Here is a 14,708-nt window from a genome sequence, read left to right on the forward strand (position 1 = left end):
ATGTGGAAGACTTCTGGATGAAGTCCCCACTCTCCCGGGTGAAGATCGTGTCTGCTGAGGAAGTCTGCTTCCCAGTTGTCCACTCCCGGGATGAACACTGCCGACAGTGCTATCACATGATTCTCTGCCCAGCGAAGAATCCTTGCAGCTTCTGCCATTGCACTCCTGCTTCTTGTGCCGCCCTGTCTGTTCACATGGGCGACTGCCGTGATGTTGTCCGACTGGATCAACACCGGTTTTCCCTGAAGCAGAGGTTCTGCCTGGCTTAGAGCATTGTATATTGCTCTTAGTTCCAGAATGTTTATGTGAAGAGACGTTTCCAGGCTCGTCCATACTCCCTGGAAGTTTCTTCCTTGTGTGACTGCTCCCCAGCCTCTCAGGCTGGCGTCCGTGGTCACCAGGATCCAATCCTGTATGCCGAATCTGCGGCCCTCCAATAGATGAGCACTCTGCAACCACCACAGAAGAGACACCCTTGTCCTTGGAGACAGGGTTATCCGCAGGTGCATCTGAAGATGCGACCCTGACCATTTGTCCAACAGATCCCTTTGGAAAATTCTTGCGTGGAATCTGCCGAATGGAATTGCTTCGTAAGAAGCCACCATTTTTCCCAGGACTCTTGTGCATTGATGTACAGACACCTTTCCTGGTTTTAGGAGGTTCCTGACAAGCTCGGATAACTCCTTGGCTTTTTCCTCCGGGAGAAAAACCTTTTTCTGAACCGTGTCCAGAATCATCCCTAGGAACAGCAGACGAGTTGTCGGCATTAACTGGGATTTTGGAATATTCAGAATCCACCCGTGCTGTTTTAGCACTTCTTGAGACAGTGCTAATCCCATCTCTAGCTGTTCTCTGGACCTCGCCCTTATTAGGAGATCGTCCAAGTATGGGATAATTAATACGCCTTTTCTTCGAAGAAGAATCATCATCTCGGCCATTACCTTTGTAAAGATCCGAGGTGCCGTGGACAATCCGAACGGCAGCGTCTGAAACTGATAGTGACAGTTTTGTACAACGAACCTGAGGTACCCCTGGTGTGAGGGGTAAATTGGAACGTGGAGATACGCATCCTTGATGTCCAAGGATACCATAAAGTCCCCCTCTTCCAGGTTCGCTATCACTGCTCTGAGTGACTCCATTTTGAACTTGAACTTCTTTATGTACAGGTTCAAGGACTTCAGATTTAGAATAGGCCTTACCGAGCCATCCGGCTTCGGTACCACAAAAAGAGTGGAATAATACCCCTTCCCTTGTTGCAGAAGAGGTACCTTGACTATCACCTGCTGAGAGTACAGCTTGTGAATGGCTTCCAAAACCGTCTCCCTTTCGGAGGGGGACGTTGGTAAAGCAGACTTCAGGAAACGGCGAGGTGGATCTGTCTCTAATTCCAACCTGTATCCCTGAGATATTATCTGCAGGATCCAGGGATCTACTTGCGAGTGAGCCCACTGCGCGCTGTAATTTTTGAGACGACCCCCCACCGTCCCCGAGTCCGCTTGAGAAGCCCCAGCGTCATGCTGAGGCTTTTGTAGAAGCCGGGGAGGGCTTCTGATCCTGGGAAGGAGCTGCGTGTTGCTGTCTCTTCCCTCGACCTTTGCCTCGTGGCAGATATGAATAGCCCTTTGCTCTCTTATTTTTAAAGGAACGAAAGGGCTGCGGTTGAAAAGTCGGTGCCTTTTTCTGTTGGGGAGTGACTTGAGGTAGAAAGGTGGATTTCCCGGCTGTAGCCGTGGCCACCAAATCTGATAGACCGACTCCAAATAACTCCTCCCCTTTATACGGCAAAACTTCCATATGCCGTTTTGAATCCGCATCGCCTGTCCACTGTCGCGTCCCTAAAGCTCTTCTGGCCGAAATGGACATAGCACTTACCCGTGATGCCAGTGTGCATATATCCCTCTGTGCATCACGCATATAAAGAAATGCATCCTTTATTTGTTCTAACGACAGTAAAATATTGTCCCTGTCCAGGGTATCAATATTTTCAATCAGGGATTCTGACCAAACTACCCCCGCACTGCCCATCCAGGCAGTCGCTACAGCTGGTCGTAGTATAACACCTGCATGTGTGTATATACTTTTTTGGATATTTTCCATCCTCCTATCTGATGGATCTTTAAGTGCGGCCGTCTCAGGAGAGGGTAACGCCACTTGTTTAGATAAGCGTGTTAGCGCCTTGTCCACCCTAGGAGGTGTTTCCCAGCGCTCCCTAACCTCTGGCGGGAAAGGGTATAATGCCAATAATTTCTTTGAAATTATCAGCTTTTTATCAGGGGCAACCCACGCTTCATTACACACGTCATTTAGTTCTTCTGATTCAGGAAAAACTATAGGTAGTTTTTTCATACCCCACATAATACCCTGTTTAGTGGTACCTGTAGTATCAGCTAAATGTAACGCCTCCTTCATTGCCAAAATCATATAACGTGTGGCCCTACTGGAAAATACGGTTGATTCGTCACCGTCACCACTGGAGTCATCGCCTGTGTCTGGGTCTGTGTCGACCGACTGAGGCAAAGGGCGTTTCACAGCCCCTGACGGTGTTTGAGTCGCCTGGACAGGCACTAATTGATTGTCCGGCCGTCTCATGTCGTCAAACGACTGCTTTAGCGTGTTGACACTATCCCGTAGTTCCATAAATAAAGGCATCCATTCTGGTGTCGACTCCCTAGGGGGTGACATCCTCATATTTGGCAATTGCTCCGCCTCCACACCAATATCGTCCTCATACATGTCGACACACACGTACCGACACACAGGGAATGCTCCTAACGAAGACAGGACCCACTAGCCCTTTGGGGAGACAGAGGGAGAGTTTGCCAGCACACACCGAAAGCGCTATATATATATCAGGGATAGCCTTATAATAAGTGCTCCCTTATAGCTGCTTTGTTATATCAAATATCGCCATAAATGTGCCCCCCCCTCTCTGTTTTACCCTGTTTCTGTAGTGCAGTGCAGGGGAGAGACTTGGGAGCCGTCCTGACCAGCGGAGCTGTGAGAGGAAATGGCGCTGTGTGCTGAGGAGATAGGCCCCGCCCCTTTTCTGGCGGGCTCGTCTCCCGCTATTTAGAAAAATTAGGCAGGGGTTAAATATCTCCATATAGCCTCTAGGGCTATATGTGAGGTATTTTTAGCCTTTATAGGTAATCATTTGCCTCCCAGGGCGCCCCCCTCCCAGCGCCCTGCACCCTCAGTGACTGCCGTGTGAAGTGTGCTGAGAGGAAAATGGCGCACAGCTGCAGTGCTGTGCGCTACCTTTAGAAGACTGCAGGAGTCTTCAGCCGCCGATTCTGGACCTCTTCTGATTTCAGCATCTGCAAGGGGGCCGGCGGCGTGGCTCCGGTGACCATCCAGGCTGTACCTGTGATCGTCCCTCTGGAGCTTGATGTCCAGTAGCCAAGAAACCAATCCATCCTGCACGCAGGTGAGTTGACTCCTTCTCCCCTCAGTCCCTCGCTGCAGTGATCCTGTTGCCAGCAGGAATCACTGTAAAATAAAAAACCTAGCTAAACTTTTTCTAAGCAGCTCTTTAGGAGAGCCACCTAGATTGCACCCTTCTCGGCCGGGCACAAAAATCTAACTTGAGTCTGGAGGAGGGTCATAGGGGGAGGAGCCAGTGCACACCACCTGATCGGAAAAAGCTTTACTTTTTGTGCCCTGTCTCCTGCGGAGCCGCTATTCCCCATGGTCCTTTCAGGAACCCCAGCATCCACTAGGACGATAGAGAAACATCTATTAGGTTAAAGGACTGACACATACTGAATTAAAGGAAATCCTCACAATGGGATGTGTTTGGGAAACTTGTGGGACAGACACCAAAAGTCAAATGGACAATTTGGAAAGCAGCGGCCGGCCGGGTAAACGCAGAAACGGAAACAAAATGAATATCAGCTACTGTAATGCAATTCCAATGTGCCTTTTCAAACCTATGGAAATTTTTGTGTCTAGAATATATTTAACTTCATTTTAAATCTGTCAGAAAAACTCATTACTGGACACGCCAATGATCTGCCTATAAATCCACCAATTACAAGGATCCTCTCTCCTTCCTTAAGGTGCATACACACGGAGCGATATAACTGAGCGATTTTGACTATATAGTCAAAATCGCTCAGAAAGTTAGTGCAGATCGCTCCGTGTGTACACAGCCAGCGATAGCGATGCGCGTCCCCGCTAGGTCGCTATCGCTGGGAAAAATAGTCAGTGCAGGCAAGTCAATTTTGGCTATGTCGCTGCAAAAGTTAGTCAAAATCGCTAACACTTTTAGAAGGCCAGCGATTTTCCCCAGCGATAGCGATGTGCAGGCGGCGGTGGTGCGGGCGGCGGCGGGTTGTGGCGGCGGGTTGTGGCGGCGGTGTGGGCGACGGCGGGTTGCGGTGGCGGTGTGGGCGGTGGTGGGTTGCGGTGGCGGTGCGGGCGGCGGTGCGGGGGAAATTTACCTTTCTATTGCAGAGTTTGGCAGCGGAGCGGTACCAGTTTCAAAAATGGCGCCTCAGCGTCATTTTTGAAATTCAAGATGGCCGCCGCGAGCCAATCACGGCTCGCCGCGTCATCGCCCCGCCCCCTCCCGCTGACTTATATAAGTCAGCGCGAGGCAGCGGCTGTCAGTCCGACGGCGGAGGAGGAGCGGAGAAGAGCTCCTGAAGACGCCGTGGAAGTCCTGGATGGGCGGCGGCTATGCAAAAGAGCTTAGCAGCCGCCGCCCACCAGGTGAAGATGCTGGAAGTCCTGGGAAGGCGGCGGCCATGCAAAAGAGCTTAAAGGCCGCCGCCTCCCAGGTGAAGACGTCGTGGAAGTCCTGGATGGGCGGCGGCTATGCAAAAGAGCTTAGCAGCCGCCGCCCACCAGGTGAAGACGCCGGAGCAAGACCCCAGAAGCCCTGGGGAGGTGGCGCCCCCCCAGGTGAAGACGCCGGAAGCCCTGGGAAGGCGGCGGCCATGCAAAAGAGCTTAAAGGCCGCCGCCCCCAGGTGAAGACCCAGTTTAATAAAGGATTTTTAAAAGAATGTGTTGTGTTTTTTTTTTTATATTTTCTTTACAGGTGCCAGCGGGCCCTTTATGTCCGGGCATGCTGGCACTTGTGGTTCTCCAAGTGCCAACATGCTGGGGCAGGCTTGCTGGGACCTGTAGGCCTCCTGTAAAGAACAATATTACTATTGAAAGGCTATCAGCCTCCCATCCACCGGGCCACGGATGGGGGGGACAGCCTCGGGCTTCACCCCTGGCCCTTGGGTGGCTGGAGGGGGGGACTCACTCCTCCAGTGTACCCCGGCCAGGGGTGACTAGTTGGGGGGGTAATGGCACGGCCGCAGGGACCAATATAAAAGTGTCCCCCGGCTGTGGCATTATCTCCCTGGCTAGTGGAGCCCGGTGCTGGTTTGGAAAATACGGGGGACCCCTATGTCTTTTGTCCCCCGTATTTTTTAAACCAGGACCGGACGCAGAGCCCGGTGCTGGTTGTCTAAATATGGAGGAACCCTACTCATTTTTTCCTCTGTATTTTAACAACCAGGACTGGCTCAAAGAGCCCGAGGCTGGTTTTACATAGGAGGGGGGACCCCACGCAAATTTTTTTTTTAACTTTCAGCTATTTAAATACCAGCCACCCTGTAAAATCGTCCTATATATGACACTCATCCCCTTATTTAAATGAGATAGCCAAAATCTCCCATAGCCAAAATCTCTTGCATAGTTAGACAAAATCTCTGGTAAAGTTAGTCAAAATCTCCTACTGCCAGTTCAAGGGAAAAGTTAGTCAAAATCTCTCATAGCCAAAATCTCTCCGTGTGTATGCACCTTTAGTAAAAAGAAGAGGTATATACCAGCGCTGACTGTAGTGATAGCAATACTATTAGGACGGTTTAATTGAGAAAACCCCAAACCAGATGCTCATGTGTAGTAAGTAGAGTGCTGGCTAGTGATTGGTGAAGGGACTTCCTTTGACATGAGGAACATAATTAGATTTTACTTACCGGTAAATCTATTTCTCGTAGTCCGTAGTGGATGCTGGGGACTCCGTAAGGACCATGGGGATAGACGGGCTCCACAGGAGACATGGGCACTTTAAGAAAGAATTTAGGTTCTGGTGTGCACTGGCTCCTCCCTCTATGCCCCTCCTCCAGACCTCAGTTAGAGAAACTGTGCCCAGAGGAGACTGACAGTACAAGGAAAGGATTTTGGTAATCCAGGGCAAGATTCATACCAGCCACACCAATCACACCGTATAACAAGTGAAAACAACCAGTTAACAGTATGATAAACAACAGAGCATCAGGTCAACCCTGATGCAACCATAACATAACCCTTATTGAAGCAATAACTATATACAAGTATTGCAGAAGAATTCCGCACTTGGGGCGGGCGCCCAGCATCCACTACGGACTACGAGAAATAGATTTACCGGTAAGCAAAATCTTATTTTCTCTAACGTCCTAGTGGATGCTGGGGACTCCGTAAGGACCATGGGGATTATACTAAAGCTAACCAAGCGGGCGGGAGAGTGCGGATGACTCTACAGCACCGATAGAGCAAACACAAGGTCCTCCTCAGCCAGGGTATCAAACTTGTAGAACTTTGCAAAAGTGTTTGAACCTGACCAAGTAGCCGCTCGGCAAAGCTGTAATGCCGAGACCCCTCGGGCAGCCGCCCAAGAAGAGCCCACCTTCCTAGTGGAATGGGTCTTAACTGATTTTGGCAGCGGCAATCCAGCCGCAGAATGAGCCTGCTGAATCGTGTTACAGATCCAGCGAGCAATAGTTTGCTTTGAAGCAGGAGCACCAAACTTGTTGGAAGCATACAGGATAAACAAAGACTCTGTTTTCCTGACCCTAGCCGTTCTGGCTACATAAACCTTCAAAGCCCTGACCACATCAAGTAACTCGGAATCCTCCAAGTCAGTAGTAGCCACAGGCACCACAATAGGTTGGTTTATATGAAAGGATGAAACCACTTTCGGCAGAAATTGTGGACGGGTCCGCAATTCTGCTCTATCCGCATGGAAAACCAAATAGTGGCTTTTATGTGACAAAGCCGCCAACTCTGACACACGCCTAGCCGAAGCCAAGGCTAGTAGCATGACCACCTTCCACGTGAGATATTTCAACTCCACCGTTTTGAGTGGTTCAAACCAGTGGGATTTCAGGAAACTCAACACCACGTTAAGATCCCAAGGTGCCACTGGAGGCACAAAAGGGGGCTGAATATGCAGCACTCCCTTTACAAACGTCTGAACTTCAGGTAGAGAAGCCAACTCTTTTTGAAAGAAAATGGATAGGGCCGAAATCTGGACCTTAATGGAACCCAATTTTAGGCCCAAATTCACTCCGGACTGTAGGAAGTGAAGGAAACGGCCCAGCTGGAATTCCTCCGTAGGAGCATTCCTGGCCCAAGCAACATATTTTCGCCATATACGGTGATGATTTTGAGCTGTCACGTCCTTCCTAGCCTTTATGAGCGTAGGAATGACTTCATCCGGAATGCCTTTCTCTGCTAGGATCCGGCGTTCAACCGCCATGCCGTCAAACGCAGCCGCAGTAAGTCTTGGAACAGACAGGGCCCCTGTTGCAACAAGTCCTGTCTTAGAGGAAGAGGCCACGGGTCCTCTGTGAGCATTTCTTGCAGATCTGGATACCAAGTCCTTCTTGGCCAATCTGGAACAATGAGTATTGTTCTCACTCCTCTTTTTCTTATTATCCTCAGCACCTTGGGTATGAGAGGAAGAGGAGGAAATACATAGACCGACTGGAACACCCACGGTGTCACCTGGGCGTCTACAGCTATCGCCTGAGGGTCTCTTGACCTGGCGCAATACCTCTGTAGCTTTTTGTTGAGGCGGGATGCCATCATGTCCACCTGTGGCAGTTCCCACCGACTTGTAATCTGTGCGAAGACTTCCTAATGAAGTCCCCACTCTCCCGGGTGGAGGTAGTGTCTGCTGAGGAAGTCTGCTTCCCAGTTGTCCACTCCCGGGATGAACACTGCTGACAGTGCGCTTACGTGATTCTCCGCCCAGCGAAGAATTCTGGTGGCTTCCGCCATCGCCACTCTGCTTCTTGTGCCGCCTTGGCGGTTTACATGAGCCACTGCGGTGATGTTGTCTGACTGAATCAGAACCGGTTGGTCGCGAAGCAGGGTCTCCGCTTGACGTAGGGCGTTGTATATGGCCATTAGTTCCAGGATGTTGATGTGAAGGCAAGTCTCTTGACTTAACCACAGACCTTGGAAATTTCTTCCCTGTGTGACTGCACCCCAACCTCGGAGGCTTGCGTCCGTGGTCACCAGGACCCAGTCCTGAATGCCGAATCTGCGGCCCTCGAGAAGGTGAGCGCTCTGCAGCCACCACAGGAGTGATACCCTGGCCCTGGGGGATAGGGTGATTAACCGATGCATCTGAAGATATGATTCGGACCACTTGTCCAGTAAGTCCCATTGAAAAGTCCTCGCATGGAACCTGCTGAAGGGAATGGCCTCGTATGAAGCCACCATATTTCCCAGGACACGAGTGCAGTGATGCACTGACACCTGTTTTGGTTTTAATAGGTTCCTGACCAGTGTCATGAGTTCCTGAGCTTTCTCTATCGGGAGATAAACCCTTTTCTGGTCTGTGTCTAGAATCATGCCCAGGAAAGGCAGACGAGTCGTAGGAACCAACTGCGACTTTGGAATATTTAGAATCCAGCCGTGTTGCCGTAACACTTCCAGAAAAAGTGCTACACTGATCAGCAACTGCTCTCTTGATCTCGCTTTTATGAGGAGATCGTCCAAGTATGGGATAATTGTGACTCCTTGCTTCCGCAGGAGTACCATCATTTCCGCCATTACCTTGGTAAATATTCTCGGTGCCGTGTAGAGACCAAACGGCAACGTCTGAAATTGGTAATGACAATCCTGTACCACAAATCTGAGGTACGCCTGATGAGGTGGATAAATGGGGACATGAAGGTATGCATCCTTTATGTCCAGAGACACCATAAAATCCCCCCCTTCCAGGCTTGCGATGACCGCTCTCAGCGATTCCATCTTGAACTTGAACCTTTTCAGGTATATGTTCAGGGATTTTAAATTCAATATGGGTCTGACCAAACTGTCCGGTTTCGGGACTACAAACATGGTCGAATAATAACCCCTTCCTTGTTGAAGGAGGGGAACCTTGACCACCACCTGTTGAAGATACAATTTGTGAATTGCAGTTAACACTATTTCCCTCTCGTGGGGGGTAGCTGGCAGGGCCGATTTGAGGTATCGGTGCGGGGGCATCTCCTCGAATTCCAGCTTGTATACCTGAGACACAATATCTATTGCCCAGGGATCCAACTGGGAGTGAACCCACTTGTCGCTGAAATTTCGAAGACGTGCCCCCCACCGGGCCTAGCTCCGCTTGTGGAGCCCCAGCGTCATGCGGTGGATTTTGTAGAGGCCGGGTAGGACTTCTGTTCCTGGGAACTAGCTGTGTTGTGCAGCTTCTTTCCTCTGCCCCTGCCTCTGGCAAGAAAGGACGCACCTCGGACTTTCTTGTTTTTCTGTGATCGAAAGGACTGCATTTGATAATACGGTGCTCTCTTAGGCTGTGAGGAAACATATGGCAAACAATTCGACTTTCCAGCAGCAGCTGTGGAGACCAGGTCCGAGAGACCCTCCCCAAACAATTCCTCACCATTGTAAGGTAAAACCTCCATATGCCTTTTTGAGTTGGCATCACCTGTCCATTGCCGAGTCCACAGGACCCTTCTGGCAGAAATCGACATAGCATTTATTCTAGAACCCAGTAGACTAATGTCTCTTTGAGCATCTCTCATATATAGGACAGCGTCTTTAATATGCCCCAGGGTCAATAATATAGTATCCTTGTCTAAGGTATCAAGTTCCTCAGACAGGGTGTCCGTCCACGCTGCTACAGCACTACACACCCAGGCCGACGCGATCGCCGGCCTCAGTAAGGTACCTGAATGTGTATAAATGGACTTCAGGGTACCCTCCTGTTTTCTATCCGCAGCATCTTTGAGGGTAGCCGTATCCTGTGACGGCAGGGCTACCTTCTTGGATAAGCGTGTTAAAGCTTTGTCCACCCTAGGGGAGGATTCCCAGCGTAACCTGTCCGTTGGCGGGAAAGGATACGCCATAAGAATCCTTTTGGAAATCTGCAGTTTTTTATCTGGAGATTCCCAAGCCTTTTCACATAACTCATTTAGCTCGTGTGAGGGGTGAAAGGTTACCTGTGGCTTCTTTTCCCCATACATATGTACCCTCCTGTCAGGGACTGGAGTTTCCTCTGTGATGTGCAACACATCCTTAATTGCTATAATCATATAACGGATGGATTTAGCCAATTTTGGCTGTAATTTTGCATCATCGAAATCGACACTGGAGTCAGAATCCATGTCGGTATCCGTGTCAACAATTTGGGATAGTGGGCGCTTCTGAGACCCTGTCGGCCTCTGCGACATAGGATCAGGCATGGGTTGGGACCCTGACTGTCCTGAGGCTTCAGCTTTTTCTAACCTAGAATGTAAGGAATTAACATTATCATTTAAAACCTTCCACATATCCATCCAATCAGGTGTCGGCGCCGTCGGCGGAGACACCACATTCATTTGCTCCCGCTCTGCTTCCACATAGCCTTCCTCATCAGACATGTCGACACTAGCGTACCGACACACCACACACACAGGGAATGCCCTTTTTGAAGACAGTTCCCCCACAAGGCCCTTCGGAGAGACAGAGAGAGAGTATGCCAGCACACACCCCAGCGCTATAACCCAGGAATAACACAGTAACTTAATGTTAACCCAGTAGCTGCTGTTTATATTGTGTTTTTGCGCTTAATTTATGTGCCCCCCCTCTCTTTTTACCCTCTTCTACCGTGAATCTGCAGGGGAGAGCCTGGGGAGCTTCCTCTCAGCGGAGCTGTGGAGAAAAAATGGCGCTGGTGAGTGCTGAGGAAGAAGCCCCCCCCCCCCCCCCCCCCCTCGACGGTGGGCTTCTGTCCCGCTTAAATAGGCATTTTCTTGGTGGGGGCTCATACATATATACAGTGCCCAACTGTATATATGTTTACTTTTGCCAAAAAGAGGTTCCAAATGCTGCCCAGGGGGCCCCCCCCTTGCGCCCTGCACCCTTACAGTGACTGGAGTATGTGAGGTGTGTGGGAGCAATGGCGCACAGCTACAGTGCTGTGCGTTACCTCAGTGAAGAACGGAGTCTTCTGCCGCCGATTTGAAGTCTTCTTGCTTCTCATACTCACCCGGCTTCTGTCTTCCGGCTCTGCGAGGGGGACGGCGGCGCGGCTCTGGGATCGGACGGCGAGGGTGAGGTCCTGCGTACGATCCCTCTGGAGCTAATGGTATCCAGTAGCCTAAGAAGCAGGACCTAGCTTCAGAGAGTAGGGCTGCTTCTCTCCCCTCTGTCCCACGATGCAGGGAGTCTGTTGCCAGCAGAGCTCCCTGAAAATAAAAAACCTAACAAAATACTTTCTCTCAGCGAACTCAGGAGAGCTCACTGAAAAGCACCCAGCTCGTCTGGGCACAGTATCAAACTGAGGTCTGGAGGAGGGGCATAGAGGGAGGAGCCAGTGCACACCAGAACCTAAATTCTTTCTTAAAGTGCCCATGTCTCCTGCGGAGCCCGTCTATCCCCATGGTCTTTACGGAGTCCCCAGCATCCACTAGGACGTTAGAGAAATAGTGTTGATTGAAAGCATGACTAATAGCTCCTGCACTGACCCCACCTCAATAGTAAGGTCTATGGAGTGTCAGCACGCTTAGGTCACAGTAAGTAATATATATTGCATATCCCTGATCAGCTCTAAGCACTCTTCCGGCAGAAAGAGAATGAGGTTTGAGCTTCTCAACACAGTACTCATATACAGAATATTGCAACATGACGCTTATATTATATTGTGCGGAACCAATGCGGTCCTTTACTCCACAGCAATCTATCACCAGCTTTCATTGGTCTGTGATTGCTGCCCACTTTAACTCTTTGTACCATGTATAGCACAGCACTGACAGGGAAGATGAGCAGTGTCTGCAGCCCCCGACAGAGACACCTACTGGTGACTTTAGTCTCCTGCAGGCAGATGATATCAGCATCAAGCGAGTCCAGGATTTCTTTTAGTCCCACAGCAGTTGCTCGGATTCCGTTAATATTCCAGCTCACAATCTTCATCCTGCCAGAAAAAATAAATAAAACACACACATTATATATATATATATATAAATATAAGCAATATAAGCACATCTATAGAGTGGTCACTATTATGAAAAGCAATAGCTCAGAACAATGGTAAACTATTCCATTAAATAGCTATTAAAGGCTACAAAATATTGTTCACCATGGGGCAGATGTATTAACCTGGAGAAGGTATAAGGAAGTGATAAACCAATGATATGTGCAAGGTGATAAACACACCAGCCAATCAGCTCCAACATGTAAATTAACAGTTAGGAGCTGATTGGCTGGTGTGTTTATCACCTTGCACAGATCACTGGTTTATCACTTCCTTATGCCTTCCCCACTGTCCAGTAATACATTATTACAACATGATGACAGTATGAAAGGTTGATTTATTATAATGGTGTTAAAATAAATGTATGATTGTAATGGTGTGTACACACGGTGCGATGCGCCGCACAGCCCGACAGTGACTATTCGACGTGGGCGGAGCCCGGGCCCACCACTATAGTCAATGTTGGGCTGCCGGCACAGTCTATTTTTCCTTGCGATGCCGATCTCGTGGAGCTGCGCATCGGCATCGCAAGGACTACACACCCTGTGCAGATATGCACTATGGGGGTAATTCCAAGTTGATCGCAGCAGGATATTTTGTAGCAGTTGGGCAAAACCATGTGCACTGCAGGGGAGGCAGATAAAACATGTGCAGAGAGAGTTAGATTTGGGTGGGTTATTTTGTTTCTGTGCAGGGTAAATACTGGCTGCTTTATTTTTACACTGCAAATTAGATTGCAGATTGAACTCACCACACCCAAATCTAACTCTCTCTGCACATGTTATATCTGCCCCCCTGCAGTGCACATGGTTTGGAATTACCCCCTATATTTTCTTAAGATTTTGACTATATAGTCAAAATCGTAAGATAAATCGCACCGTGTGTACACACCTAAAAATGACACTGCCGCTCAGATGTAGGAGTCATTAATATCCAGCCTGTTGCACAGGGAAAGGGGCGTTACTAGCTTCATGTGTTAACAGGATTCATGGAACAGTCCCGGGCATTCTGGGGAAGGGGGGAGAAGACAAGCTGTATCTGGGTGTGAAGCAGCCAGCGAGAGGCGTCAAGGGGCACAACCTCCTTTCAGCTTCTTACAGCACTGTTGCTTTCCTATCACCACTTTGTCATTATTAAACGAGGTATTAACATTCATTTACATAGCAACAGCATTTTCTATAGGGTTTTACACTAGACTGACTCTTTTAATAGACAGTGTCCTACACCTGAGACACTGAGCAGTGATGACGTGAAACAACCATCATCCTCTTATGCGACGCATACAGCGATTTTCTAGACATTTAGGATTGTGTTCCAATATAAAATAAGATTTTACTTACCGATAAATCTATTTCTCGTAGTCCGTAGTGGATGCTGGGACTCCGTAAGGACCAAGGGGATATAGCGGCTCCGCAGGAGACAGGGCACAATAATAAAAGCTTTAGGATCAGGTGGTGTGCACTGGCTCCTCCACCTATGACCCTCCTCCAAGCCTCAGTTAGGATACTGTGCCCGGACGAGCGTGCATAATAAGGAAGGATATTGAATCCCGGGTAAGACTCATACCAGCCACACCAATCACACCGTACAACCTGTGATCTGAACCCAGTTAACAGTATGATAACAACGAAGGAGCCTCTGAAAAGACGGCTCACAACAAGAATAACCCGATTTTTGTAACAATAACTATGTACAAGTATTGCCGACAATCCGCACTTGGGATGGGCGCCCAGCATCCACTACGGACTACGAGAAATAGATTTATCGGTAAGTAAAATCTTATTTTCTCTGACGTCCTAGTGGATGCTGGGACTCCGTAAGGACCATGGGGATTATACCAAAGCTCCCAAACGGGCGGGAGAGTGCGGATGACCCTGCAGCACCGAATGAGAGAACTCCAGGTCCTCCTCAGCCAGGGTATCAAATTTGTAGAATTTAGCAAACGTGTTTGCCCCTGACCAAGTAACTGCTCGGCAAAGTTGTAAAGCCGAGACCCCTCGGGCAGTCGCCCAAGATGAGCCCCCTTCCTTTTGGAATGGGCTTTTACAGATTTTGGCTGTGGCAGGCCTGCCACAGAATGTGTAAACTGAATTGTATTACAAATCCAGCGAGCAATCGTCTGCTTAGAAGCAGGAGCACCCATCTTGTTGGGTGCATACAGGCTAAACAGCGAGTCAGATTTTCTGACTCCAGCCGTCCTGGAAACATATTTTTCAGGGCCCTGACAACGTCAAGTAACTTGGAGTCCTCCAAGTCCCTAGTACCCGCAGGTACCACAATAGGTTGGTTCATGTGAAAAACAGAAAACACCTTAAGGAGAAATTGAGGACGAGTCCTCAATTCTGCCCTGTCAGAATGAAAAATTAAGTAAGGGCTTTATATATGATAAAGCCGCCAATTCTGACACACGCCTGGCTGAAGCCAGGGCTAATAAAATATCTCACATGGAAGGTGACGATGCTAAGTCCACAGTGGTGAGTGGT

The 14,708-nt window shown here is 49.3% G+C and overlaps 1 protein-coding gene across 4 annotated transcripts in view; it reads right to left on the reverse strand.

Moving 5' to 3' along the window:
• APEX2 (apurinic/apyrimidinic endodeoxyribonuclease 2) overlaps positions 1-14,708 on the reverse strand; it is a 64,096-nt gene that overhangs the window by 38,573 nt on the left and 10,815 nt on the right. For all 4 annotated transcript variants that reach the window (XM_063936357.1, XM_063936355.1, XM_063936356.1 and 1 more), the window contains exon 2: positions 12,050-12,165. In XM_063936357.1, coding sequence (XP_063792427.1) covers positions 12,050-12,164 — 115 coding nt within the window. In that variant the 5' untranslated portion in view covers position 12,165. The remainder of the gene's footprint in view (positions 1-12,049; positions 12,166-14,708) is intronic.

This window comes from Pseudophryne corroboree, chromosome 8 (genome assembly GCF_028390025.1).
Source record: "Pseudophryne corroboree isolate aPseCor3 chromosome 8, aPseCor3.hap2, whole genome shotgun sequence".
Lineage (NCBI taxonomy): Eukaryota > Metazoa > Chordata > Amphibia > Anura > Myobatrachidae > Pseudophryne > Pseudophryne corroboree.